Source organism: Condylura cristata, unplaced genomic scaffold, assembly GCF_000260355.1.
Source record: "Condylura cristata isolate star-nosed mole 26May11 unplaced genomic scaffold, ConCri1.0 scaffold00025, whole genome shotgun sequence".
Lineage (NCBI taxonomy): Eukaryota > Metazoa > Chordata > Mammalia > Eulipotyphla > Talpidae > Condylura > Condylura cristata.
Genome location: NW_004567126.1, coordinates 28509769 through 28536282, shown reverse-complemented (window position 1 = coordinate 28536282; position 26514 = coordinate 28509769). Strand labels below are relative to the sequence as shown.

The following is a 26514-nucleotide window of genomic DNA, read 5'->3' as shown; positions in this document are numbered from 1 at the left end:
TCTTCTCTACCCACATCTTCTACTTTGCTTTAGAATTTAATTTTGTGATTTTCTAAGACATGCAGGTTTACACTGAAGGTCCCTGTTCTTTGTGAAGTTTTTAACCTAGGTGATCACACAGTCCAATCAATTAGTATCTAAGCATTCAAGCAAATGTTTATTAATGTATCATTACCTATAAGTCCCTGGGATACAGCGATGAGAAATTCCTGCTCTCACTTAGTGAGTGACCAAAAATTTTTTTTGATTCATCAATTTAAAAAAATGCTAATAGACATTCTCTGAGAGGCCCTCAAGAAAGAACAGGTGTAGGCACTTCATTTCTTGGGTTGGGGGAGGAATGATTCTGAGGTGTAAATATAAGACCCTAAAGTTAACTAGAAATTAGGAAAAGAACTGCGAAGAGTTCTAGGTGAGGAAACAACGTATGCAAGAATCAAGAAGATTAAACCAGAAATATTCGTTTCATACATTCTGAATATATTTACTGCATGTTAGCTGCTTCTGGAGTATTATCCAGATTTCCCTTGGTTTTAGTATCCTCAGAAACTAATTTATGTTTCAAATGTTGTTGTTACATTCAGTCGATTTCCAATTGGGATCAACTCAAAACTTCAGAGCTCATCTAAACCTCAGTTCCGGTTGTCAACCCGCACCCAAATAAAAAAGTTTCATCCAGGTTTAAGAGACGGGCTCTCCCGCCTCCCTTCGGCCGAGCTGTCCCACGCGATCAGCCAATCACAGTGTAGAGCTCTCAGCTTGACACCTCCCGTCCCCAATCGCAGGGCACCTCCTTCCAGCCAATGACTGGAGGAAGCTCCACCCCTTTCACGGACGTATCAATGGGCAGCCACGAGAGAAAAGGAAGTCACGGCTCTCGCGAGGATGTTTCCGTCGCTCCCCTCTACCAAACGCGATAGTCACGTGACGCGGGCTCGCCCAATTGACTCGCGGGCTGCGGGGGTCGCTGCGGTTCCCGCCAAATACGAGCGCGGCGGCCGCGGCAGCAGCGGCGCGGGCGGGAGGGTGAGCAGCGGCTGCCTCCTGAGCGGAGCCCGCGCCTCCTCCGCCGGAGGGCAGCCCGAGCCACCGTCCGGCGATGCTGGAGGAGCTGGAGTGTGGGGTGCCTGGCGCCCGGGGAGCCGCCGCAGGTCTGTTCGGGCCTGCGCTTAGGGGAAGGGGGAGCACCGCGCGCGGCCTATGCGGGCCGAAGCGGCAGGGGTGTGGGGGGACGGGCTTCCCGACCCGGGATTGTCCCTCCGCACCTGGTGGTCAATCCGCGGCGCCTCACCCTCCTCAGGAAGGGCCTTGGGGTCCGACGGGCGGCCTCCTTGACCTTATTGTTTCGCCTTCTGTAGTATTTTTCCAGCTCTTTTGCGTCAGCTCATCTTTCCTGGTCCCTTTGAACTGATGGATCAGTGGGGGCAAGAGGGGAAACTGAGGCCCGGGGAGAAGAAAGGGCCGGCTTTGCCGTTTGCAGTGTGTTTGTGTCCGCTGAGCAAGTTGGAGTTGGACCCTGCATCCTCTGACCGGGTGGGGAAACTGAGGCCCCAGGGTCACAGGGGCTCTGGAACCTGAACGACTCTCGTCTGCCGGTCAGGGCAAGCCTAGGTAGGAGGCCTGAATGGCCGAGATCGTCAGGGAACTGGGCTCTCGGGTTCTTGACCTTCCCAATATACAAAGTTAAAATTTTAAATTTGCCTTTCTCCATTATCTTGGGAAGGGGCTTTTTAGCATCTAGTTACCCCTCGAACCCCCAAACGTGAAAACCTGACTGCCCATATTCCCTGCCTAGCTGGGAAAATTGCTTGGGGGCTTATTTTATTCCCAATACTTGGTGTAATGCTTGGCACATAGTAGGTACACAATAAATAATGTGTTGTTTGAATGAATTAAGGGTTGGCAGGGCCATCAGGTAGTTTAGGCTTTCTCAGCTCTGGCACTACTGACAATTGTGGCTGTCCTCTGTGCTGTGGTGTTGAGCAGCATCCCTGGCCTCCAGCCATTACATGCAAGTAGCAGTCTCTCCCCAGTGGGAACAACCAAAAATGTCTCCAGGCATCACCAGGTGTCCCCTGGGGAGCATAATCGTCTCTTGGTTGAGAACCTGTACTGTAATTGTTTCCAGGCTTTGTGATTTCACAGTGTGAAGTAAGTCAGATTCGTGTAAATAAAGTTGGTGAGGCTGTCTTATTGGACCAAGTAATGATGTTCAATTTAAAAAGTTCTACCTGCTATGATCATGTTGCCATAAAAGAGAAAGGTATTTTATTCCAGACAAAATTAGGTGGAATGAAACCTCAAAGTAAAGGGCAGTTGTGACTTTATACACAAGAGTGCTGTAACTGTACCTTCCGGCTGTCAGGCCCCATGAATGGGGTCTGTTTTTAATGTCCACCTGAGGTTGCTTCAGGACCTGGGTTGTTTGATTCCACTTGCATCAAAGCTGGTGACTCAGGGCCATGCCAATAAGTCCTTGCTTCTTACACATAAATTTAGTGACTAAAAACTATCCTTTAGTTGGTCTGGGGGGATGAGCGGGGGAGCCATATTCTGGCAACATAAAACTTGAATGTGATTGTCTTGAAATGGGTGGAAAGGAAAGGTGAATTCTTGGGACACTTTTTTTTTTTTTTTTAATAACAGTTCATTTTACATTTTTACTTTTTTTTTTTTCTCATGTCAGTTGTAGTCCCCGCGGGTTTCCCATCACCAAGTCACCTGTGTGCCATCACCATAATTCCGTGCACTTCTCTCCCCACCCCCCGCCCCACCCCCCTTTGGGACACCTTTCTTATAATCAATCTAAGGTTGGGGTGGAGGAGGCAGTGTCACCTGTGAACAAGCTGGGGTTTTAAGAAGCCTCATCTCTTCAAAAGTACTCGTATGTGTAGTTTATAAAACATGCATAGATTGCCCAAAATAACCAACCTAGATTTTTAGACTCCAGGTCTCCTAGCAGGTGTCAGCTTCTAAACTTAATTCTATTTAAAGATACCGACACAAAGACTCAGTCCCATGTATTGTCATTTCCCAAGCTTTTCTTGAGATTGTTTGGTATGGGAAAACATTCTCCCTTATATCTTGACAGCATTTCATTTTCTGTCTGGCAAGCTCAAAGTGCTTTCAGTTGTATTACTTTTATAAACCATTTAAAAAGAAAAACCATATTTTTAACTTACAGATTTGGTGACAGGGAGGGATTGGGTTAGAAGAGGTTGTTTTTGGGTCGTATCCAGGGTGAAATTGGTAATACAATGTTTTATCTCTGCTTTTCTCGTGCCCCCTTTCAGTGCTCTTACCACTGTATATATTCATAGCCAGACTCGGAGGCGGGTGCACCGCGCAGGTACTTTGGGGAGCAGGCCTCCCGGCAGCTGTCACAGAGCTGCCGTTCTAGTGAGAGGAGATAAAAAGAATAACTCAAGTTTCGGAGGGATAAGTGCACAAAGAAAATAAAGGTGGTCTGACCCAGTGGTGGAATTTCTCAATCTATTACTATTTTGAGCTAGAGAATTTGTTTTTGGGTGTGGGGGGAGGCTCTTGTGCATGGTAGGCTATTTAGCAGTGTCCCTGGCCTCTCCCCATTAGTGGTCGGGACCCCCACTCCCGGTGGTGACAACCAGAAATTCGCCTCTGCACTGCCGGTGTGGAGGAGGGGCCGCAAACTCCCGGGGGCTGGGCTTGTGTACTTGCTTCTTTCTTGTTGCCAGCATTTAATAACTTAAACTTTGACATTTATTCGCAGCCATGGATTGCAAAGACCGGCCAGCTTTTCCAGTCAAGAAGTTAATACAAGGTAACTTCCTGGGCATGGGGTAAATATTTGTTCCCAGTCTCCATTGTCTTCTCAATTTTATTTTAATTCCCTTGAGCAGCTGCATCTCTTGTCTTCAGCAGAAGCACCAAAGGGCCCTACAGTCGGAAGCTGCGAAACCCGTTGTCATACACTGCTGTCTGCTTGGGCTCCCAGGAGCAAATCCAGGAACCTGCCTTTATAGTCTAGTAGGCTGTCTTTACTTCAGCACTGTTGACATTTTGTGATGGCTTCTCATGGGAGGCTTTTCTGTTTTGTGCGGAGTTGAGCAGCACCCCTGACCTCTTCCCCAGTGAGGTCTCAGGTATTGCCGCACGTTCCTCGGTGAACCTGTGGTGTACAGGCAGGTGAACTTCCCCAAGTCGTGCATAAAAAAGACTGTGCATCTATCCTTAGGCCATCTTAATGGCTGGATTTATAAACTGTGGTTTCAAAATTTTGTTTTCCCTGCTACCTACCCCTTTAACCCTTTCTCCCTCTCCCCTACCTTTCAACCTCTAGAACCTCACTTTGACTATGTCAGTATCAGGTAGTTCATACTTATTTGCTTTGTCAGTTTGCTTTGATTCCTTCTTTTATTCAGATAGGTGAGTTGTCTTAATTTTTTTTTTTTTACCTTTCTGACTTAATTTTGCTACACATAAGCAAACAGCTCTAGCTCTTTTTGTTACTGAGCAAATGGTAGCAGTTTGCCTCCCCTTACATTCCGTCGTGTGGGTAAACCCCATATTTTTCCAGCCCTGTCAGTGGGCGCTTGGGTTACTTCCAGTTGAACTGTTGCCAAAAATGCTGTGAGAAACATTGTGAAGCAGATACTTTTTTTGTTGAAGTTTTGTATTCTTGAGATAGATACCAAAAGTGGGGTCACTGGATCATGTTTTTTCTGTTTTTAGTGAAGTGGTTTATGTTTTTAATCATTGACTGGTTATCTGTGGGGGTTGCCATCTGTGAAGACCGACGGGAAGATTGGTGCTGGTAGGAATCATGGTAAAAGCTTGAGGTTAAAGGGCTGGGGGCGCACTGTGGAAGCCAAGGGTGTGGTTGTTTCAGAAACTGGTTCAGAGCAGGTTTGTTTGTTGTATTACATTATGAAATAGAGGAGTACTGGTGTTCAAGCAAATGTGGGCCCGCCGGGAAGTGCTCACATGAATTTGTTTGCTGTCCTAAGGTATTGCTATGCATCTCCTAGGACCAGCTGGGAGCTTGGTAAGCAATGAGAGAATAGCTCTTTGGTTGACAAGACAGGCTAGCGGAGCCTGGGATATCAGAGGCAGGGAGAAAAATCCTTCCACAAACATATCAAATGTTTGTATTTCAGAGTGAGTTACCTTCTACCTTGCCAGCTTTTTTTTTTTTTTTAATTTATTTACCTATTTATGCATACAGAACTGGGGTATAGGCCAGAGGTGCAGGGATGGGGGTGTGTGTGAGAGAATTCACCAGAGACAGTGGGGAGCAGAACAGGCAGAAAACTGAAACCCACTGCTGAGGGGAGCAGGAGGTGGGCCAGGAGAGGTGTGCTGCGTAATGTGGGTCACTCCCTGACTAGGGACCGAACTCATGCTGCGGTGGAGCCATACCTTCATAGTGCTGCGCCTTAACCTGTTGTGCCACCAGGGAGGAGTGAGCTTGCCACCTATTATAAATAAATTCGGAATTTGAACTAGATCTTGAACTGATCAGAAATATCTCTTGAAATTCTAGTAACATCCCTGCTAAAAACTGTTGTTGGAAAAATGCTCAAAGATAGTACCCTTTTAGAACTGAAAACCCCCTCTCCCGGAGCCCAGCAAAGCCATTGATTTTCAAGTATTGGGGGTGTTAAATGTTGTCGCATTTCACACTGAAAGAATGACCATCTCTCTTCCTTTCAGCCCGGCTGCCGTTCAAGCGCCTGAATCTCATCCCAAAGGAGAAGACTGAGGATGGGCCTGGCGTCACTAGTGGTTCTCAAGGTGCTCCTATGCGAGGCCGAGTCCCTGAGTTGGAAACCTCTCTGGACAACTTGGAGAATGACTGTCATGTGGGTTCTGACAGAGATTTGAAGCCAAAACTTGTCAATGGGAAGGGTCCTTTAGATAACTTTCTAGGAAATAGAGTCAAAACTAACATTAGCCCGACTACCGAGATCATCGACTTGACTGAGGACTCCAGTGACCGAACAGACAGCTCTGTGGCCCGTGACAAGCTAAACTCTGAAGCTTCTGCTCAGGGGGAGGCTGTAAGTGGAGTCAGAGAAGAAACTGGAGACAAGAGGCAGCCGTTGCCGACGGCCAGAGAGGAGGATGGCGCGGTGGTTGCTGACGCGTTCCCTTCAGACATTCCGTGCCACACAGAGGAGGAGGCTGCTGGCTGGGAGGGCACAGGAAGGAGTGGGGCGGAGCTGAAAGATTCACCCCAAAGCTGCTCTGAACTGATGGGTGGTCCAAGGATGTTTTTGGAAAAGGAACAGGACGGTTGGAGTGAAGCGGGGGGTGTCCTGTTCAAAAAGAAGGTGCCTGTGGTGGTCTTACAGGATATTCTGGCTGTGAAACCCCCCCGAGCCAAGTCTCCAGTAACCCCCCTGGGCAGGGGGCTCCCCTCTGAGGGTGAGCTCCCGGAGTCAGGCCCTGAAGAAGACTTGGTGCTTAGCCATTCATCCCTGAGCTCTTCCCCTGCCAGCTCCCCGGAGGGGCAGCCTGCTCCTGGAAAGCAGCCTGGCAGTCCCCTCCCCACCTGCACACCAGTCCACAGAGTGAGTATTTCCCCGAGTCCCAGCATGGGTACCTACACACTTTTTTGCTGTTGTTTAAAAAGGTTTGTTTATGGATTTATGCATACAAAAACTGGAGTGTAGGCCAGAGGTATGGGAGGTGAGAGGAAATGGGGGACAGAACAGGCAGAGCTACTGAAACACACTGCTGAGGGGAGCAGTGGGAGCACAGGCTGGGCCCTGTGGGTCACTTCTCTGGCTGGGGATCAAACTCAGGTCGCAGTGGCTGGCAACAGCTTGATAACGCTGAGGCTTTAACCCCTGTGCCACCAGGCATTTCCTTCCTCTCACTTTTTACTTGCTGATTGTGTGCTCCCCCTCCTCCCCATGGAAAGGGGCTGAGCCAGTGGAACCACAAACTAGGTCTTGTGACCCCCCCCAAAAGTAGACTTGTAGAAATCTTTTTCATATCAAAAACCAATAGAGGTATCTAGTTAGCCCGTGACTGCCATGTGCTAGTGGCTTAGTGCCAGTCTGGAAGCCCTGGTTATTTACACCTAGTTGGTGATACTGGTCAGCTTAGCCATGGTAGGGAGTAACAAACGTGAACAGGCTTCCGTAAGCCCTCCGGCTGGACTTCAGCTTCCTCCATTCCTTCCTCTTACTCAGCACACACTTGTGGGAATATTGGTGATGGGGGTCAGGAAACGGGTGAGGAGAACCCAAGATTGCAGGGATCCCAGTGTGGTGGATTCTGTAGGGTCAGCTCTTATCAGCACAGCTGCCATCTTGAAAGCCAGCCTCATCAGAGTAATGATGACCCAAGCCAGAAAACTGCCATTTTAGAGTCCCAGAAGGATGGCTTCTAAATACATATTTCTGACACTGTTTTTGGTTAGTACCATGACAAATGTCTCTTCTTACCTGTCCTTAAAACCTGGGTAGAGGGGAATGGGATCAAAAACAGGGGAGGGAAGTGCACAAGACTATGGTGATGGGAAACCCACAGGGATTACAATTGAGATGAAAAAAAAAATGTACAAAATGTAAAAATAAACTATTATATTATAAAAAAAAACAAAAGACAAAACCTGGGTATACTTAATAAAATAGGCCAAGAATCCCCAAGTGTGTTTAAGGATGGAGTTTTGGGTTTATAGCACTTTTACTTAATTCTCGTTGGGTTTTTATATGGAGTGGTTCATCTCTACTGTACTCTGACCATAAGTCACCAGTTTGGATTGACTTCTGAGATTCGACCTCTAACGGACTAATTATTTTTCTAGGTGATTCCATTTCATGTCTCTAGCTCCTAAGGAGTATAGGAGAAAGGAAAAATGGTTCCCTTCCTAGGTTCACAAAATATATATCAAGCGTAGAGCAGTCTTTTTTCTTCTAAGTTTGTGAATATGGCAGATTATTATATACATTTTTTCTCTGTAAGATTTATTTTATTTATTTATGCATACAAGAATTGCGGTGCAGGCCAGAGGTGTGGTGGTGAGAGGATTCCCTAGAAACAGAGTGGGGAGCAGAACCGGCAGATCTACTGAAATACACTGCAGCGGGAGACAGGAGAGGTCTGCTGGGCCCTGTGGGTCACTCCCTGGCCGGGGATTGAACTTAGGCTGCAGGAACTGCCAATAGGTTCAGATTGCTGATTCCTGGCGCCACCAGGGAGGCCCCTGTGGTGTACATTTTTAAGACTTCTATCTGAGCCATTGTCCAGACTCAAAACCTTAAGTCTGTAATCACTTGCTGCCACCATCTTGTCCCATCTATTAAATTGCTTGAAGGCTGCTGCTTCTGCTTTGCAGAACTGCTTTGTGGTGATGTGTTAGAGCCAGTGGACCACATGACATGCCCATGTTTTCATTTTTCTTCGCAGCTTCATTCTTTAAAGTGTGTTTTTATGGCCATGCCAGACTTAGGAAATGCAGGTGGCTGTTGTCTTGAAGCTTCTGTCCCCTGGCTCCATTGGCCTAGCAGCTGACAGTGTAGGAAATCCTGCTGCTGCAGTGCTGGGTCTGACTGAACACGGCCTGGGAGTCTAGATGCCCTGGAGAAGCAGTGCCGGCAGCTGTACGGATACTTTACACTGCTGGTGGTGGAGGCTTCGGACTGCCCATGAGCCTGTGGTGAGAAAGTGCCGTCTCCAGCAGCAGGGTCTCCCTATCCAAAGAATGTCACACTGGTGCCGGGTGACCCCTCGGGTCTGTGAGCACCATGAAGTGTTCCAGAATATATCTGTGCCTGGCCCAGAGCCCCTTCCACGCCGTGTACACCACTTTCCAAAAGTCTTGCCGCTTCCAGAAAGCAGAATTTTGTTAATTTGTTCATTTCATAGTTGGCCCCAAACTCGAACACCTCTCCCTTTTGTGGGGCCCAAGTTTTTCTTGACTCCTGTGTCTTTGGGGTAATGTTTTTGTTGGTCCATTTTCCTTCTGTCTCCTTTCAGTTTTTTAGCAGAGTCTTGTCAGACGTGTGCAGACTAGTATGTGTGATTCTTACTGGCTGTTAGTCCACTCTGCAATGGCACAGTAAAAGCTCCTGTGGAGCCCTGAGGTTTCCCCACTTTCCTTCCTTCCTGGAAGTTTGTTAAGTGCAGTTTCTGCTGTCCCCTCCCGGGGAGTTTAATAGTTTTGAGAGTTTGGTTTTGTTTTAAGATTTATTTATTTATGCATACAGAACTAGGTACAGACCAGAGGTGCAGGGGTGGCAGAAGACTCACCAGAGACAGAGGGGAGCAGCGGGCAGGTCGGGAGAGGTCTGCTGGCCATGTGGTCACCTCCAGGGCTGGGATCAAACTCATGCTGAAGTGGCTTTAGCTTCTTAATGTTGTGCTTTACCCGCCGCACCACCAGGGAGGGCCCATGTTTTTCTTTTTTAAGTACTCGTAGATCTAAAGAATCTTGCTTTGAAGAAACAATAATTTGGGAACATCTTCTTAAAAATTACTCCCAGGGTCTTGACCGGCCACAGTGTTCAGCACTAAAGCTTTGTCTGTTTGGGGCAGAACTGGCTCTCAAGTTTGCAGGTACAGGTGTGATTAGGCCTACTTCCCTGATGACTGAAGAGGAGTATTCTGTAAATGATAATTCTGACACAGTTGTGTCCCTGTAGTCTTTAATTTCTGTACTCAGGTGCCCAGATTACTTGGAAGTCCATCCTATGCAAATCTCTGCCACTGTGCCCCAGGGTTGCCACTATTTCTCTTGTGTGTGGCATGTGCTAGAGAGATCCTGGAGGAAGACACAGTATCACTTTGTTTCTTCGCATGGCCCATATATTATAATTATGTTTCTTTCTCATTCCCGGGAGTCTAAACTGTTTTTTGGAACGTGAAGGTCTGGTTATTTTTAAGGACTATATTACAAACCTATGGCTTGGCTATTATTTACTGAGTGCATTTTTGTGGGGGCTTTCCTGAAGGAGGGGCGACTGTAGAAATAACTTGGCACATCACAAGAAGGCCTTTGGGGGTATTCGTCTGCGCATTTTGTTCTGTAACAGGTTTTGCATGGGGACTAGGCTTCCCCAGACAGAAAATCAGTTACCTAGTTTTATCAGGAGGTGAGGTCATTTCAAGAGAAATGTGCCTTTGGATTTTTCAGCTTGACACCCAGTCTCAGGTTTTGACTGCTTCTCCACGTCTAAAGCGGGCCTCAGGCAGCCTTCTAGCCTCGTGTGTCTCTCCATTGTTTTTGAGTCCAGGGGTCCTTTTCTGAGGATCACTTAGGCATCATGGTCCGAACCCTTTATTCAGATCCCTATCTAGGACCACAGGGCCAGCAGGGTGATGGACATCCTGGTGAATCCTGTCACCCACACTCAGTTTGCAACAGAGCAGTAGCATGTTGGGGTCCAAACTGGAGTGCCACCGCTGAGGAGCTGACCTCTTACTCTGAGTTTTCGCAGCAGCTGAAAGGCTGATCTGCACAGCGCAGAGCGCATTTTATGGTCTGGGGGAGTCCAGCCCATAGACGTGATTTATCTGATTCACAGTGTTAATTCTTCTATATGATACCAACAAAATTCATGTTCTATTTCCCTGTCCGCCTCTTCAGAAAATCATCAGGATGATTTGGACAAAATCAGCAGTCTGATGTGGACACGGCGGGCCCTCTGACTATTCTGCCTTATGCCTGACTTCCAGGCCACTGCCCACTGGACGCTGCTTTTATTTTTAAGCTTGCCTTGTTCTTCTGCTTAGCCCTCTGCACGCATGTCTCCCCGCCCCCGTTTGTCCTGGGTGCATGCATGTGCATGGGTGCAGGGTGCTGGCCCTCGCCAGCATTTTTGTTCTGTGGGTGGAACTGGCTACCAGAAAAGGTTTTCATATTTCTCATTGTGCAAAGAAGTTCTTGATAGTGCGAGTCATCTCCCCTGTCCACATTTTAAACAATAACTGTCTTTCATTTCAGATACCTAAGAAATTGGTCAAAGGTTCTGCAGAGAAGAACAGGATGAGACTGCTAAGAGTAAGACATTTTCCCTGAAATAGAGCATTACCCTGCTGTGCTTTTTGCATTAAATAGTAATGCAAAGCCTCGCATTTCCCTCGGCCCGGTGTTTGCCCTGCTTACTCTGAGCACCAGTCTGTTCTGCCTCGTTTGACACTTCTTGACATGGGGGTTGCATCATTTTAAGCTTTGCTAAATCCTAAGTTTCTGCATGTAGCTATTTCTAAGCTCTTATCATTCAGTCATTACTGCAGTTACTGCTGCCTCAGTAGTCAGGCCTCCCATTACAGCTGAAAGTGGCCATCCCCGAGGCCCCTTCTTTCCAGTCTCATCTCCTGCTGGTGGGCTCTAGTTCCACTGCTGCCCCAGCGCATAATATTCTGGCGCCTTCTAAACTAGATGGGGGATTATTATTCAGTGGTTTCCGGCTCAGTCTTTGATTTTGTTATCTAGGATTCGAGTCTCACACAGCTATGAAGGGACCTTTTTTTTTTTTTTTAGTTTATTTATGCATATAAGAGCTGGGGTACAGGCCAGAGGTGTGGGGGTGTGGCAAGGGAGTGTGTGAGATGATTCACCAGAGACAGAGTGGGGAGCAGAACAGGCAGATGTATAGAAACACACTGCTGAGGGGAGCAGCAGGGAGACAGGAGAAGTCTGCTGTGCCCTGTGGGTCACTCCCTGGCTGAGGATCGAACTCGTGCTACAGTGGCCGCAGATAGCTTCATAGTACTGAGACTTAACCCCTTGGCGACCAGTGAGGCCCCAGAGGGACCTCCGTTCTTCACTACCTTTCTTGGAGTGAAGAGCAGAGGCCAATGGGCTACTCCCCACTCCGTGCTGACTCATGGAGAGGCACCGAGGACAGTTAGCTAGCTGTTCGCCATGTGGCACCGTGTAGCTTAGTCAGTGTTGATGGCCGCTTTAGAGATTATCTCATTCTTCCTTGGAATTTCAGCTAGGCACAGGAAGGAGTCAGGTGGGGACTCAGAGATCTCACATCTTGGCTTCCTTTTCTTGGGAATGCAGAGAATACTTAGCAGAAATGAGCATTCAGACACTTCTGACTGCACGTCTGTCTGCTTGACTCCTCACAGGGCTCGGGTGCTGTCGGGGCAGTGTGCGGTGTTCTGTGTGGCAATGGGGGCACGTGCCCTCGCTTGAAGCCGAAAGCTCAGTTGTCAGGTCTTTGACTTTTGAGGATCCTGTCTTGGCTGGCTAGTGGCCTTTGGAAATTATCTTGGGTTGTGTTAGGAACCAATCACCATTCCATCAGGCAGAATTTTTTTTTTTTTTTAAGATTTTATTTATTCATACAGAATTGGGGTACAGGCCAGAGATACGGAGGGTGAGAGGATTCACTAGGGACAGAGTGGGGAGCAGAACAGGCAGATCAATGAAGTACACTGCTGAGGGGAGCAGCGGGCGGGTCAGGAGAGGTCTGCCTCGCCATGTGGAGCTCCTCCAGGGCAGGTGGGGATCGAACTCATGCGGTAGCGGCTTTAGCTTCTTAGTGCAGTACTTTAACCCACTGTGCCACCAGGGAGGGCCCCAGGCAGAATTTTTTAATAGGAATTTAAGATTATATAATAACTCAATGCTCTGGGCCACATACCGATCTTTGGAATGAGGAACTGATGTGATAAAATGAAATGTTCCAGCTTTAAAGAATGTGAAAGGAACTAGTTGACTTCTGCCAATAATCAGTTCTTCATCTAATCTCTCTGTAAGTTCCTGATAGTTTTAAAGACAAAGAATTTTAGGTTTTGCTTTAGTTTTTTATGTGTTCTCATTTGTTCTCCATTATTTTAAGACTTAGCAGGGTTGGTGGGAATGGAAAGAAAATGTTTTTGTCGGGCCCTCCCTGATGGTGTAATGGTTTAAAGCACAGCACTATGGAGCTGTCTCAGCCACTGCAGCGCGAGCTCGATCCCCAGCCAGGGAAGTGACCCACAGGGCGCAGCAGACCTCTTATGACCCCCCTACTGCTCCCCTCAGCAGTATGTTTCAGCACATCTGCCTGTTCTGCTCCCCACTCTGGCTCTGGTGAATCCTCTCACCCTGCCTCCCTCACCTCTGGACTGTATCCCAGTTCTGTCTGCATAAATAAATCTTTTTTTTTTTTTTTTTTTAATATTTTTGGGCCCTCCCTGGTGGCACAGCGGGTTAAAGCACTGCACTAAAAAGCTAAAGCCACTTCCGCATGAGTTCGATCCCCACCCACCCCGGAGGAGATCCACATGGCGTGGCAGACCTCTCCTGACCCTCCCGCTGCTCCCCTCAGCAGTGTACTTCGTCGATCTGCCTGTTCTGCTCCCCGCTCTGTCTCTGGTGAAGCCTCTCACCCTTCGCATCTCTGGCCTGTACCCCAGTTCTGTACAAATAAATAAATCTTTAAAAAAAAAATATTTTTATCTTAGCGGTGATGACATAAAACCTGTAGGTATTTTAATAGCTTTATTTTCCCATTACTTCCCAGTTTAATAAATGCAGTTCAAGCCTAATAGCCAGGACCTGCAAGAGCAGCTGGAAATGTTTATCACTATTTTTTTTATTTAAGTTCAGTGAAAAACTTTACCCTGTGATTAAAGATGGCATTTATTTTGCTCTCCAATTTTATTGGTTTGCTGATTTGGGGGAGCACAACTTCGGACCCCCCCCGCCCCCTTTGAGCATGCCTCACCCGCTGTCAGTGCAGCACCCACATCCCGTGTCTGCTCCCCGCTCCCAGCACCCCTCTGGCATCCGTTTTGTTATTTGCAGTCAGGAATTCTCCCTCTGCACTTTCCCACTTTCCTTCTTTGGGCTATTCAGGGTCTGATCCGGTCACTCTTGGTCCTGAGGGGCGAGCGCACGGGAGGGGCCCTTGTGTGCGCTGTGCTGACATCAGGCTCTGTCTCAGCAGCCCTCTGCGATCCTGGCCTGGCCCTCCGGGGGTCCTCAGGGCTACACCTGTGCCCTTGTCTCTTGGCTACAGGATAAGGAGCGTCTGGGCAAGCAACTGAAATTACGAGCAGAGAAGGAAGAAAAGGAGAAGTTGAAAAAGGAGGCCAAACGCGCCAAGGAAGAAGCCAAAAAGAAGAGAGAGGAGGAGAAGGAGCTGAAGGAGAGGGAGCGGCGAGAGAGACGGGAAAAGGACGAGCGGGAGAGGGCGGAGAAGCAGCGGCTCAAGGAGGAGCGGCGCAAGGAGAGGCAGGAGGCACTGGAGTGAGTGCGCAGCCAGGCCTCACCAGTGGCCACCTGGCCGCCCAACCTGGAGGGTGGAAGGAAACCTCTGGCCTGCTGCGCCCGCCCTCCTGCTTGGGGGAGCCGCTTCTGCTGCTTCCGGAATGCAGGCTTTGTACTCTGGTCAGCTGAAGTTGAATTTCATGTGTCGCAGGGCGAAACTGGAGGAGAAGCGGAAAAAGGAAGAGGAGAAACGGTTGAGAGAGGAGGAAAAGGTAGAGTGTTCTCCCTGTCTGAGGGCGCGTCCAGATGGCACACCGGGTTTTCCGTCTGGTGTTCCCTACGGCGAGGGAGGCCCGGTGGCCCCAGAGGGGGCGGCCGGTGGGCGTCCATGTGACGTTGCTTGTTCCTCATGACACTGGCTCACCCTTCCCTCCTGCCCACGAGCTATTCTGGGTTTTTGAGATTGGCTGTACCGAGCTGATACGTTTTGAGACTTGAGATAAACATTTTAAACTTTAAAAATGCTGGCATTCTAGGAGCCTTCATTTCTTCAGCCCCTCGTCTCTTAAATTGCAGCGCATTAAAGCAGAGAAGGCCGAAATCACGAGGTTCTTTCAGAAACCAAAGACCCCCCAGGCGCCCAAGGTGAGCAGCTGGCATCCTGTGGCGCCACTTGTTGGCTTTTTCCTGTTTAAAAAGGAAAGGGTGTCTCCCGACTGTCTGGAGGGAGCCTCTCTCCTCAGGAGCACTTGGTTTGGTAAGTCTGGAGGTTCGTCGTTCTGTTCTTCACTGTGTTCTTGAAAAGGTAAAAAGTGACACGTGGTAAAACTACAGAGGGTTAGTGTTGGGAGCTTTGAAGAGAGGAAGGGGAAGAGAAGGCCTGGTCCTTAGCCTCAGGGGCTTGCACTCACCAGGGGAGTGAAGGTGGAGCTACAACCACCGGAGCTCTGCAGCTCCTGCTTGTCACCTCCTGGCTGGGCGGCACCTCCTGGCCCGGGCGCTTGCTGTGGAACCCTGAGCCACCCCCCCCCCCTTCAGAGGTAGCCCGGCTCCTTTGATGGTAGTGGATCCTTCCACAGCTTTCTTGCTTTCCACAACTACGTCTACTTGTGCGTTGATACACATATAAGCCAGGATGTTCTGAATTTATGATGTCGCCATTTTGCATACTTGGCTGTGCTCGGGTTCTGCTTTCCCGGGCACATTTGAATTTATAGTCTTGAGTGGCTTAACGAGGAGATGGGGGTCAAGAGATGCGTCACTAGGCGAGGTTGGTGTGCAGACATCCCGGTCTGGGCTGTGTGGAGGGCCTGCTGACCGCCCTCATCTGCGCGGCCTGTCACTTCCGGAGATGTCCTTGAACCCCGTGATTGCTTTCATTCCTCTCTGGTGCACATGTCCCCCCGTGTGGGCGTGGCCAGTTTCTGTGCTTCCCCTGCCGACGCCCACCTGTGCTCAGGGACAGGCAAGCGTCTTGCCCTGGTGCCTGCCTGCCTTCGGGACACGCTGGGTGGCCCGCTGCCGGGCCAGGATGTGCACATCGACACAGTTGTGTTGGTGCCCAGGTGCCCGCCCAGCGGAAATGCTGACGCAGGCCCCTTGCAGCCGTGGCCGGCCCTCCCGGCCCCCTGCCCACTGTGAAGCTTCGGACTTGGCGGCCTGATGTGTGAAAGGTTGATGTCGTGCTTCGCCTGCCGTTTCGTTTTCCTTGGTCGTGGGGTGGCTGAACAGGTTGTCGTGCTTGTTTGACATTTTTTCTCTTCCGTGGCTTGCCAGCTTCCTGTTCTCCCTCTGTTCCTACGGGATTGGCTTGCCCCCAGGCTCTAGTTGTTTCTAGACTCTGGATTTTCATCCCTGGTGATAAATACAGCAGTATTTTCTCAGTCTGTTATTTGCCTTTAATTTTGTTATGGTGTCTGTTATATAGAATTTTTTTGCTCTGGAATAAATCTTTTTACTCTCTGGTGTACATTGGCTTTTGCATGGAAAGCCTTGTGTACCCCAGGATCACAGAGGCACTTTCACTTTTTATGATTTGTATGTATGTTTACTTCCTCACCTTACCTGGACATGGAACGCCTTGCTTGACACAGGTTGTGGGCCTGGCTGTCCCTTGGATGTTCCCAGTGTCCCTCTGTGGAGAGAACAGCCTGCTGATTCTTGTCCCAGGCCAAATGTTGCAATTGTCAGGGAGCTAAAAATTAAAGGGCCCAGCTCCCTCCCCAGAGAATTTGATGGGCATGGTCTGGACATTGGAAATTTTGCTTCCCATAGTGAGTGCCATTGGCCTCAGCTCTTTTCTTTCTGAGGGGAAGACTCGCTTTTTTTTTTTTTTTTTTAAGATTTATTTATTTGTGCATACAGAACTGGGGTACAGGCCAGAGGCTCAGGAGCGGTGAGAGGCTTCACCAGAGACAGAGTGGGGAACAGAACAGGCAGATCGACAAAGTACACTGCTGAGGGGAGCAGCGGGCGGGTCAGGAGAGGTCTGACACACCATGTGGTCACCTCCGGGGCAGGCGGGAATCGAACTCATGCTGAAGCAGCTTTAGATTCTCAGTGCTGTGTTTTAACCCGCTGCGCCACCAGGGAGGGCCCGGAAGACTCGCTTTTTGATGCAGAATTTCAAGACATTGATCCTTCTTGACAAGCCCCATGTAACCTGTTTGGCTTTGTGGACCAAAAAAGCTGCTGATGGAGCCTGATCAAAGGGAAGCAAAACCATCAGAGCTTCTGAGATGATTCTCTGACGACACAGCTATAGCAAGCCAGTCCTTCTGCTGAGGGTTGGCTTCTTTGCCGAAACTGTGTGTGGGGAGGGGCTCGTGTCTGTGCCAGCTTGCTGGCCTCTGCTGGGGGCGCATAACTGAGGGCCTCTCCCTCAACCTCGGGGCTCGTTTTCCTCCTTAAAAATAATAGGCTGTTGAGACATGGTGCACAGTAAAATTCACCCTTTTCAGGGTTGCTGTTCAGTGAGGTGTGGTAATGCCTGAGATCCCGATCTTTGTCATTTAGATTTAGACTATTCCTACCTCCCTGCAGTCAGTCTCCACACACCCCCACCCCGTGACCCCACGTCCAGGCAACTGACAACCTTGTCTCTGGCATGAAGTTTTTGCCTCTTCCAGAGCCTGGAGTAATTGGCCTCACCCAGCATGTGGCCTTTTGACTTGCCAACCTGGGTGCATCTTGGAAGCAGTGACGCCCTGCACCCTCCTTGCCACTGCGGGGTGCTCCCCCACTGCCCGGCTGTGCCACTGGGCCTCTTCTCCTTTCAGACCCTGGCTGGCTCCTGTGGGAAGTTTGCGCCCTTTGAAATCAAAGAGCATATGGTCCTCGCCCCTCGGTGCCGGACTGCCTTTGACCAGGACCTCTGTGGTCAGCTGGACCAGCTCCTCCAGCAGCAGAGCAGTGAGTTCTCCTTTCTGAAAGATCTAAAAGGTCGACAGCCCCTCAGGTCTGGACCCACCACGGTCTCTAATCGGAACTCGGAAATTTTTAACAGGTTAGTGATGGGGAGACCGTAGTTCGATGGCTGGTGAAGTTAGCGCAATTGACAGCATCTGGGCAGGGCTCTGGTTCTGGCCTCCTGCCGAACAACTGGGCCAGCCTCAGGCCTGGACGACTCCGGCTGCCTGTGCAGGGGCCTTGCAGAAAGCCCTGGTGCTGGCGCGCTCCCTGCCTCTGCTGGAGGGGTGCTCTCTGCCGACCCGCCTCCCCGACCCAGGGCATCTCCCCATTCTTGCTGATTTGCCTTTCTCGTCCACCCCAGTTCATATGTGCTGCTGGGCAGGCAGCAGCTTGACCATCTGTTTCTCCTTCCTGGCTTTGGGTCCCTGGAATCCATGCTCCCAAGCTTCCTTCGGGAGCAGTCACTGCTGGTGGTGTGCTTGTGGCCTGCTTCCCCGGAAGGCTGCGGGTGGAGAGGAGGGGGTAACGTTACTGAACGTGGCATTCCCTCAGTGACGTGGTAATCGTGGAGAGCGGCAAAGTCGATGGCGTTCCTGAAAGGAAGAAGTTCGGCAGGATGAAGCTCCTGCAGTTTTCCGAGAATCACCGACCAGCATACTGGGGGACCTGGAATAAGAAAACAACGGTGATCCGTCCAAGGGACCCCTGGGCCCAGGACAGGGTGAGTTTGGGGGCCAGGTGCATACCCTCATTTTGTCCTTTTCCCCACTGGGTTCTTGGGTTTGGTGTATGTTCCTTCCAGCTCTGAAGACCGCACGCATATTTGTCTTTTCAGTCGCTGCTTGACTATGAGGTGGATAGTGACGACGAGTGGGAAGAGGAGGAGCCAGGGGAGTCCCTGTCCCACAGCGAAGGGGTGAGCACAGACGCCTTTTTGCCAGGAGACAGGGCAGGTGCAGGGTACTGGACTCACATCCTGTGTTTGCCCTGTCGTGCTGCCAGTGTCTGGCCTTCTAACCTCTTGGAAAAGCTTTATCTGGTGATGCTGACCCACTGGTTTCAGGTCAGGGTGGTGCCAGGGGGTGTGCCCCATCATTCCACAAGCACTCCCACCCGTCATCTTACATCCAAGCTGCTTTCTGCCTGAACACCCCCCATCCCACCGTGATGAATCAGGATTAGCTAATGGCACTTGTGCCTCCTGGTTCTGTAGGAAAACAATACTCCAGGTAGTAGAAAACTTGCTATTTTAGGTGTTTACAGATGATAATTTTAAATGAGGCATAGCCTGTTCCCACATGTGTGAACATACTGGCCCCCTTTTTTAAGGATGACGATGATGATGTTGGAGATGATGAAGATGAGGATGATGGTTTCTTTGTGCCCCACGGGTACCTGTCTGAGGATGAAGGAGTAACTGAGGTGAGGAGTGTCCAGGGAGTGCGCTTGAGGGCTGCTGACCCGGAAGGGCGCTGGAGGCCTCACCCCACTGCCCGGCCAGTTGCGCACGGTTGTGCAGGCCGTTCCCAGCGTGTAGTGGTTTGTGGGATGCTTGAGCCTGTACTTGAGTTTTGCCTGGGAGGGTGGAGAAAGGTCCCAGTAAGGTCAGTGCTGTGAGACGAAACTCTGAAGAAACTCTGTGGGTTGTGGGTCAGGACATGAAACTTGTTTTTTAATACTTTGTTAGCAGAAGTAAACCAGAATATGTAGATCTTAATTATTCAGTGAGATGAGTTTTAACATTGACTACATTTGTGAAAGCACCACCCAAAGTAATTCTAGAACATTTCTATCTCTCCAGACGATTCCAGTTCAATTCCCACCATCCCCCCAACTCTTAAGTTGCTTCACATGTGGGACTTTGACCAGCCATTCTGTGCACTCCAGAGGCCTGTCAGATTGCAGCGTCCGGGCGGTGGTGTGGTGTGGCTAGGGAGGTTGTTATCCATAAGGGAGGGGCAAGGGCGTGTGTTCACTGTATTCCTGATCAGCGAGGGGAATGGGTGTCTTCACACCTGTGAACACATCTGTCCTGGAGACTGGTGTCGACAGACACCAACCACACAGCCCTGCTGGGTATGTGGTTATGGCCTGGTGATTTGACAGATGTGGGATTGTATATTTCTGGTGAGGTGACAGGAAGAAAATACCTGTTGATCATCAGTCACAGGCATAGGTAGATGCAACTGAAATACCAAGAGAAAGGAAGTGCCCATTGTCATTCGGTCTGCCCATTTTACTGCCTAGAGGGTGACCGGGGACCCAGTGGAGGTGGGGAGGCACGCGGGTGCTTCCAGGACTGGCCCTCCCTTTGCACACCGGCCCACCCTCCCCACTGTGCTCTGGGCCCACTGTCGTGGGCAGAGCTTAGTGGGCACCTGAGTGAGCATCTGCCCCCTCCTCCCTTGCCCAGGAGTGTGCGGACCCAGAGAACCACAAGGTTCGCCAGAAGCTGAAAGCCCAGGAGTGGGACGAGTTTTTGGCCAAGGGGAAGCGGTTCCGCGTGCTCCAGCCTGTGAAGATCGGCTGCGTCTGGGCGTCCGACAAGGACAGCAGTGCGGACCTCAAGGTGCTGCAGCAGTTCACGGCGTGCATCCTGGAGGCAGCGCCCTCCGAGGAGGAGCAGACGCCCAGGTCCTCCAAGAGAGAGAAGAGAGACCAGCAGAGTGAGTGTTGGCGCGGGCGTGGGGGGAGGAGAGGGTGGCTCCGCGCTCTGGGGGACTCGAGGAGGCGGCTGGATGGATGGTTCCTTGGACCAGTGGCAAAGCCAGAGCACGCTCAGCGCATCTGTCCTGATACTCACCGTATGAGCAGCTGCTCTAGCCGTTTCACTCCCTGGGCCAGAGGCCCAGAGGAGGCCTGGCCCGGGGTCACACAGCCCTTGCTTCACCGCTGCCGCCCGGGAGGCCCAGTGACCACTGAGGAGAGGCAGAGCGGGAGTGGCACGGGGCAGTTCGCGCCATGCGAAGTGCGGGTTTCGAAGTCGTGTGACTTCAGTCAGCCCCGCCTGCGGCGGCCCTGCGCGGTATTCATTCCCTTTCTCCCGCCAGTCTTGGCCCAGCTGCTCCCGCTGCTGCACGGGAACGTGAACGGAAGCAAAGTGATCATCCAGGAGTTCCAGGAGTGCTGCCGCCGAGGACGGCTTGGCAGGGACACCGGCAGCCCCGAGAGCAGCTCCGCCAGCCCCCCCAGCCCTGGCTCCTCACGCCCACAGACCCCTACTGCTGGCGAGGACACCGCTGTCCCCTCCAAAGCCAGACTCAAGCGCATTATTTCCGAGAACTCGGTGTATGAGAAGAGGCCGGACTTCAGGATGTGCTGGTACGTCCACCCGCAGGTGCTGAAGAGCTTTGACCAGGAGCACCTGCCCGTGCCATGCCAGTGGAGTTACATCACTACGGTGCCCTCGGCCACCAGGGAGGACAGTGGCAACGTCCCTGCCACGGGGCCTGGCCAGGGGACCCCCGTGCCGCTGAAGAGGAAGTCTGCGGGCAGCATGTGCATCACGCAGTTCATGAAGAAGCGCAGGCACGACGGGCAGGTGAGCCTGGCGGGCGAGGCCCGAGGCGGCGTCCGGTCTTAGAAGGCTGATACTCGGCAGCGCGGTGGGCTTCCCGGCGCAATCGAGGTGACTGAGGGCACCAGGAATTCCCACCCTCCCAACCTCCCACAGCACAGCCTCCCCGCCGGCAGAGTCCCCTCCAGAGGGGTGTTTGTGACACCAGTGGCTCCCGTGGACACCTGGCTGTCCCCGGCCCAGGCTTGGCACGAGCCCGTCGTCCGATCCTGGGTTTGGGTCCATGAGTCCGCCCTCGGCATCGCACGGTAGCTTCACCCCATGAAGTCTACCTCGTCATGCCCCCCAGTCCCTGGCAACCACTTACGCTGTCTTGACAGCTTCATCGGCGTTTCCAGAGCGTCCTGGATGGGGATCACGCCGCCTCCTTGCTCCTTTCACTTAGTGACGTGTGCAGTTCCGCTTCCCCAGGGCGTTTCGTGGCGTGACAGCTCGTTTCTCAAGTGTCATGTCGCGTTCCAAGCAGTGACTTTAGTTTTCAGGGGTTTGTGTTGCTATGTCAAAGAGCTGTCCTAGACTCCCAGTGTCCCGGACGCCCCAGGTTTTAGGGACCCGATGGTGAGCAGAAAGCCCTCAGGCAGGAGACACAGAGGGGAGTCCAGGAAGCAAGTGGTTGCTCAGTCGCTAATTGAGGGGTGCTCGGGGGAGAAGGCGCGTGGCACCTGGGGCCTGTGCGAGGCGAGGCAGCCAGGCGGAGCCGCCGGCCTGCTCTGACGGGCATGAGAAGGGCCTGGGCCCGCCGCCCCAGCAGCGGGCTCTGGTGTGCGGCGCAGAGGTTTCTGTGCAGACACAGGAGGGTAGAGAGCCTCTTCTCTCACATCTGCTCGGCCTGGAAAGTTGCTGTATGTGAGCGATGGGACCTCCTTTTAGGCGCACACCTCGCAGAATTGTAGCTTTTAGGAAACTGCGTTTTATGAGGGCTAAGAGGCAGTGTCGCAGAAACGGGTCCTGGAGTCCTGTGCTGAAGGTGGGGTACTACAGGGAGAGGAGGGGGCCAGTGTTCTCTCCCCCCACCCAAAATCCTCAGCTCCCACCTGCTCCTCAGATATTTTGGTAATATTCAGTCTAGAAAACAGAATGGTCATTAGGGTCCCCAGGATGATGTCTAACCACCTCCCTGCTGCCCACAGATGGGTCTTGGACGCCTGGGAACTTCTTTAGCCCTCACAGCAAGTGGGGGTGTCAGAATGGTGCAGTGTCACGTCGGTTCTCCCTGTCACTCCCCAGAGCTCTGGTCCCACTTGGCCGTGCACAGCCACGCCCGGCCTGTTGACATGCTTGGTCCCGTGGGGACGCGCTGGGTCAGGAGTCGGGTCCCAGGCCCACAACCACGTCTCTGCCGGCTCAGAACGATGGACTTCATCCAGTCCGTGGTCCTGCTGCCCAGGCAGTTGCGCCTTCTCACCGTTGTCACTGTTACTCGGAAGCATCAGACATGGCTGCTTCTGGCTGAGGAGCTTGAGAGCGGCTGAGGCAGCCAGCGCCCTGCTCGCTCCAGCTGTCTGCAGGCCTCTGCCCACACCCTGCGGCAGTCCGCACCCGTGCGCATCGCCCTGTCCCCCTGGGAGTGCTTGTCGCCCTGCAGCCTGTGGCCTCTGCCGGGAGAGTCGCTGCATTGCAGTGGTGACAAGAAGCTCCTGTGTTCACAAGCCTCGAGGGAAGTGCGCGCCTGGACTCAGGCGGGGCTTTCATCAGTGACGCCCACTTGTGGGGGCGAGTGGCCTCTGCTTCTCAGTCACTGTGGGCGCCGTGCCTAGACTCTGATGCGCCGCCCTGAAGGCCACACAGTGAATTGTGTGCTGGCCCCGTTGGGCATTAACCACTCATTTACAGGCGTCTGAAACTGCCCTGGCATGCACATTGCTGGGGGAGCGGTTCAAAATGTTTGGAGTTCTGGAACACCAGCTCCAGTGACTCTGACCCGTAGGTGTCGGAACCCAGGGGAAGGCCCCCGAATCACAGCGCAGGCCAGCACGTCTGCACCCACCGGGCACTTCTTGAGGGAAGCTCTGAGCCCCTTGGTCTCAGCAGTTCCGTGGTAGTGAGCCCAGTTCTCGGGGTGCTGGAGGTGGGGCCCCTTTGCTCAACAGCCCTTGGCCTCTGGAATCGTGTTGGCCACAGGTGACAGCCCTCTAGAACGTGGTTCAGACCTGCTGGCTGACTCCGGGAGCAAGCGCGAGTCCATGTAACTGCTGGCCAGGACCAGGCTCCTGCCTTCCGTGTGGGGCTGTGTGGGCACAGGCAGCGCTCTGCCTCCAGCCTCCAGCCAGCAGGACGAGGGCTGCTGCGTCCTCCCAAGGCGCAGGCACGGGCGCCCTTGCTGCAGGAGGGACTGGGGACATGAGACTTAACCACAGGATTCAGAACAGAATTCGGCTGGTCTTGGCAGGGTGAGTGGAAGGCCATTTGGGGGCCCACTGCGTAGCGCCTGCCCCACCGCACGGCATGTGCAGAACGTGGAGAGGCAGCTGGAACTGGGGGTGGCGTGGGAGGCCTGGGAGGACGTGGGTCTAGCCCTTGTCTGGCGACGGCGTCCGCCGGTCCTTCTCAGCCCTTTGGGAAGGATGGTGCTGAGCTGTGAATCTGTGCAGCTATGTCGTTTCGTTTGGATGTTTTTCATTTGTGAGGACTTTCAAATGATTAGCTTTCCAGGCAGTCAGTCAGACCTGTGGGACCTGCAGTGCTGTGGTCTAGTGAGACCGTGGTGGCTGCAGCTGATGTCAGCCCGGCCACCCAGCCACCCGTGTGGGCTCGGGCAACGCAGTCTCTTCCAGCCACTGTTTTATAAAAGGAGATCTAGTTGGCTCTTCCGGTAAAATTATTCTGTCATCAAAATGGAGCTAACAGCTCAGCAGGTCTCGCACAGTCTGCATTTCACCATCACCGAGCATCCTCACTGCTGAGGACCTCACGTGTCCTTCTGGCCGCCTCTGCATCGGCACTCAGCACAGCGGGACTGGGGGCCCCCAGTTCACACTTCAGGCCTCTGAGCTGCAGGTTGGTGGTGGTTCCTCCGCAGACTTTCTGGATCCAGACAAACCTTTACTCATCACCACTGCAGCTCCTGTGTGGAGCCCAGTGACTGGGCATATGCTCTTTACACAGGACTCGTAGTGCTGGAGGTCTTTATTCCTGTGGCTTAACAGGCCACCCCACGCGCCTGATGCCAGGTAGCTGTCACCAGCACAGTTGCAAGCTTGACAGTCTTGCCTTTCTTGGCCAGTTAAACAATTCTTTTGCAACCGGTACTTGAAAACAGTCCTTAACGTTCTTCCAGGGGCAGCGCCTATCTTGGGGTGTCTCATGTCTGCCCACCTGCAGAACCTGGCCCTGCAGCTAGTACACCAGGAGCTGAAGGGGCCACTTGAGCAAGCCCGGGACATGGTCTGCAGAGCTGTCTTGGCACTTGGCTGTCCCTTCTCCGGCACACGGTTGTCTGTTGTGTGTGTGATGGAGGCATTGTAGAAGTGTCTTGGAAAATAGCCGCTGTGTTGAAATAAGCCTGTCTACCTCCCCTGCCAGTTTCCTTAGTTCAGAGACAGTGAGTGCTTCCATCAATTTCAGTTTCAAAGCAAAGCAGAAACCTCAAATCCTAAGTCAGAAGCCAAATTAGTTTCCAATCAGGTCAAAAGCAACAGTAGTTCTGAGAGATCTGAATTTGATTTGTTCATTTGAGACAATGCCCCAAGGTTTCCTTTGGTCATCAAACACACTCCTTGAACTTAGAGGCGTGCCAGACGGGTAAAGGAGGTGAGGAGTGTGGGGGCCCGTGGCAGTGTGGGGGCCCACAGCCGTTCCCGTCTGCCGCTGCTGTTAACCGTCTGCGCTTGTCTGGCCAGGTGGGGGCTGGGGAGCTGGACGGCTTCCAAGCAGACACGGAGGAGGAGGAGGAGGAGGACGGCGACAGTGTGGTCATGGACGTCTCAGGTGTTGCGGGTGAGAAAGGCCGGCCCCGCTGTCTGTCTGGCAGGACGGAGTGACTGCCCACTCTCCCGTGCGCCCTTTGTTGTAGAGAGGGCACACAGGCGCACCGAAGGGCCCCACGGCTTCGGTAGCCGTTCTCACGTGGGTGTGGATATTGGTTCTGGCCCTGGGGGAGAGCTGCATTGCTCTGAAAGCTGCGTTTAGGGTGTCAGAACTGAAGGCTACTGATGAGTGTCAGGCAGCAAGGTGGGCAGCAGGGTAGGAGGGGCCCGGGTGGCTGGGCTTGGGGGAACCAATGACCTGAGGCTCTGCATACCTGAGAGCTGTGGCCTTTCCTTTTCCCCGGTCAGTCGGGGGTCCCACCCCAAGAAGGTTCCCCAGCTGTGCCGGGCCCGCTGGCACGGAGCAGGACGTCTGGCGGGTGTGGCCGGCCAAAGCCCCCTTCCTGTCTTGCCTTGCAGTGGTCGAGGCCCTGTGCAAAACCGCTGCCCGAGCCAGCAGTTCCGTGGGAATCGACATCAGCGAGAGCCCGTCCTGAGCACCCGCTGCCGTGTATGTACGTAGATGGTTAGGGTCCTCTCGACGCCGCTCAGATACTTGAAAGTCCTACGATTCCTGTGTAAAGAGCACTTTGTCCTGCTTCACAGACCTCACCTGGAGGTTTGGAAAGTTTTATATAGGATGCTTGATTTGTTCTTTTTAATGTTTGTAAAAACTCCCCCCCAGAAGCTGCATATTAACCTGCCCTTTAATAAAGCATTATTGCAATGTAACGACTTCTGAGGGGAAGGCCTGCCACGCCTCGTGGATCCCCTAGCAGGCGCTGTGCCCCGATGCTTGTAAATGAACTGGAGTCCCCCAATGCAGACCTGTATAAACGCTCATCTGGCCCGATCTGGTGGTGTCGTCTTTTTGGTGGGTGGGTGGGTGAGGCCTCCCCACAGGCGCGTGGAGCTGGGTTCCCAGCCCGTAGGTAGGTGTGCAGGGTATAATCCCAGCACCAGGACCTGGGTGCTAAGCTGACCACAAGGTCTGGTCCCTGTGGGAGGCATTGAAACAGACGTGTGGATCCGGCCAGTGACTGCAGAGCCCTGGCTTCAAGGCCCTGGAGCAGCCCGACAGAGCAAGGCCCAGAGAGCAGCCCAGTGTGCTGAAGGCAGGGAGCCGAGTTTGGCCAAGTTCTCAGGACCACCTGGTGACCTGCCCCGTCCTCCCAGCCCCTCGCGCCCAGTTCTGTTCACTTCCCCAAGGGAGACAATTCAGCTGCACAGCAGTTCGCCCACAGCAAGGTGACTACCCTTAGGCTCTTGCCATGTGGCAGCCATGATGCTTGCTGGTTTTCCAGGGGTCGTTGTTCCCCAGCCCTGTTGGAGTGGGCTTGACAAACACCCTAGTTACAGGGAGAGGGCCCTGTCCCTCGGCTGACCCTCCTGTTGGAGAAGGGGTGCAGCGTTCTGTACTA

At 52.4% G+C, this 26514-nt stretch overlaps 1 protein-coding gene across 2 annotated transcripts; it reads left to right on the top strand.

Moving 5' to 3' along the window:
• Positions 1-1004: 1004 nt before the first annotated feature.
• CHAF1A (chromatin assembly factor 1, subunit A (p150)) lies at positions 1005-25940 on the top strand. Of its 2 annotated transcripts, XM_004688880.2 has the most exons (15): positions 1005-1151; positions 3749-3799; positions 5692-6551; positions 10934-10990; positions 13950-14179; positions 14352-14412; positions 14717-14785; positions 17419-17645; positions 18104-18272; positions 18387-18467; positions 18881-18973; positions 19965-20217; positions 20602-21092; positions 24968-25064; positions 25514-25940. In XM_004688880.2, the coding sequence occupies exons 1-15, from the start codon at positions 1100-1102 to the stop codon at positions 25588-25590; spliced, it is 2868 nt and encodes a 955-aa protein (XP_004688937.1). In that variant the 5' UTR covers positions 1005-1099; the 3' UTR covers positions 25591-25940. The 2 variants fall into 2 exon arrangements, with proteins under 2 accessions (XP_004688937.1, XP_012585346.1); XM_012729892.1 differs by lacking the exon at positions 10934-10990.
• Positions 25941-26514: the final 574 nt, after the last annotated feature.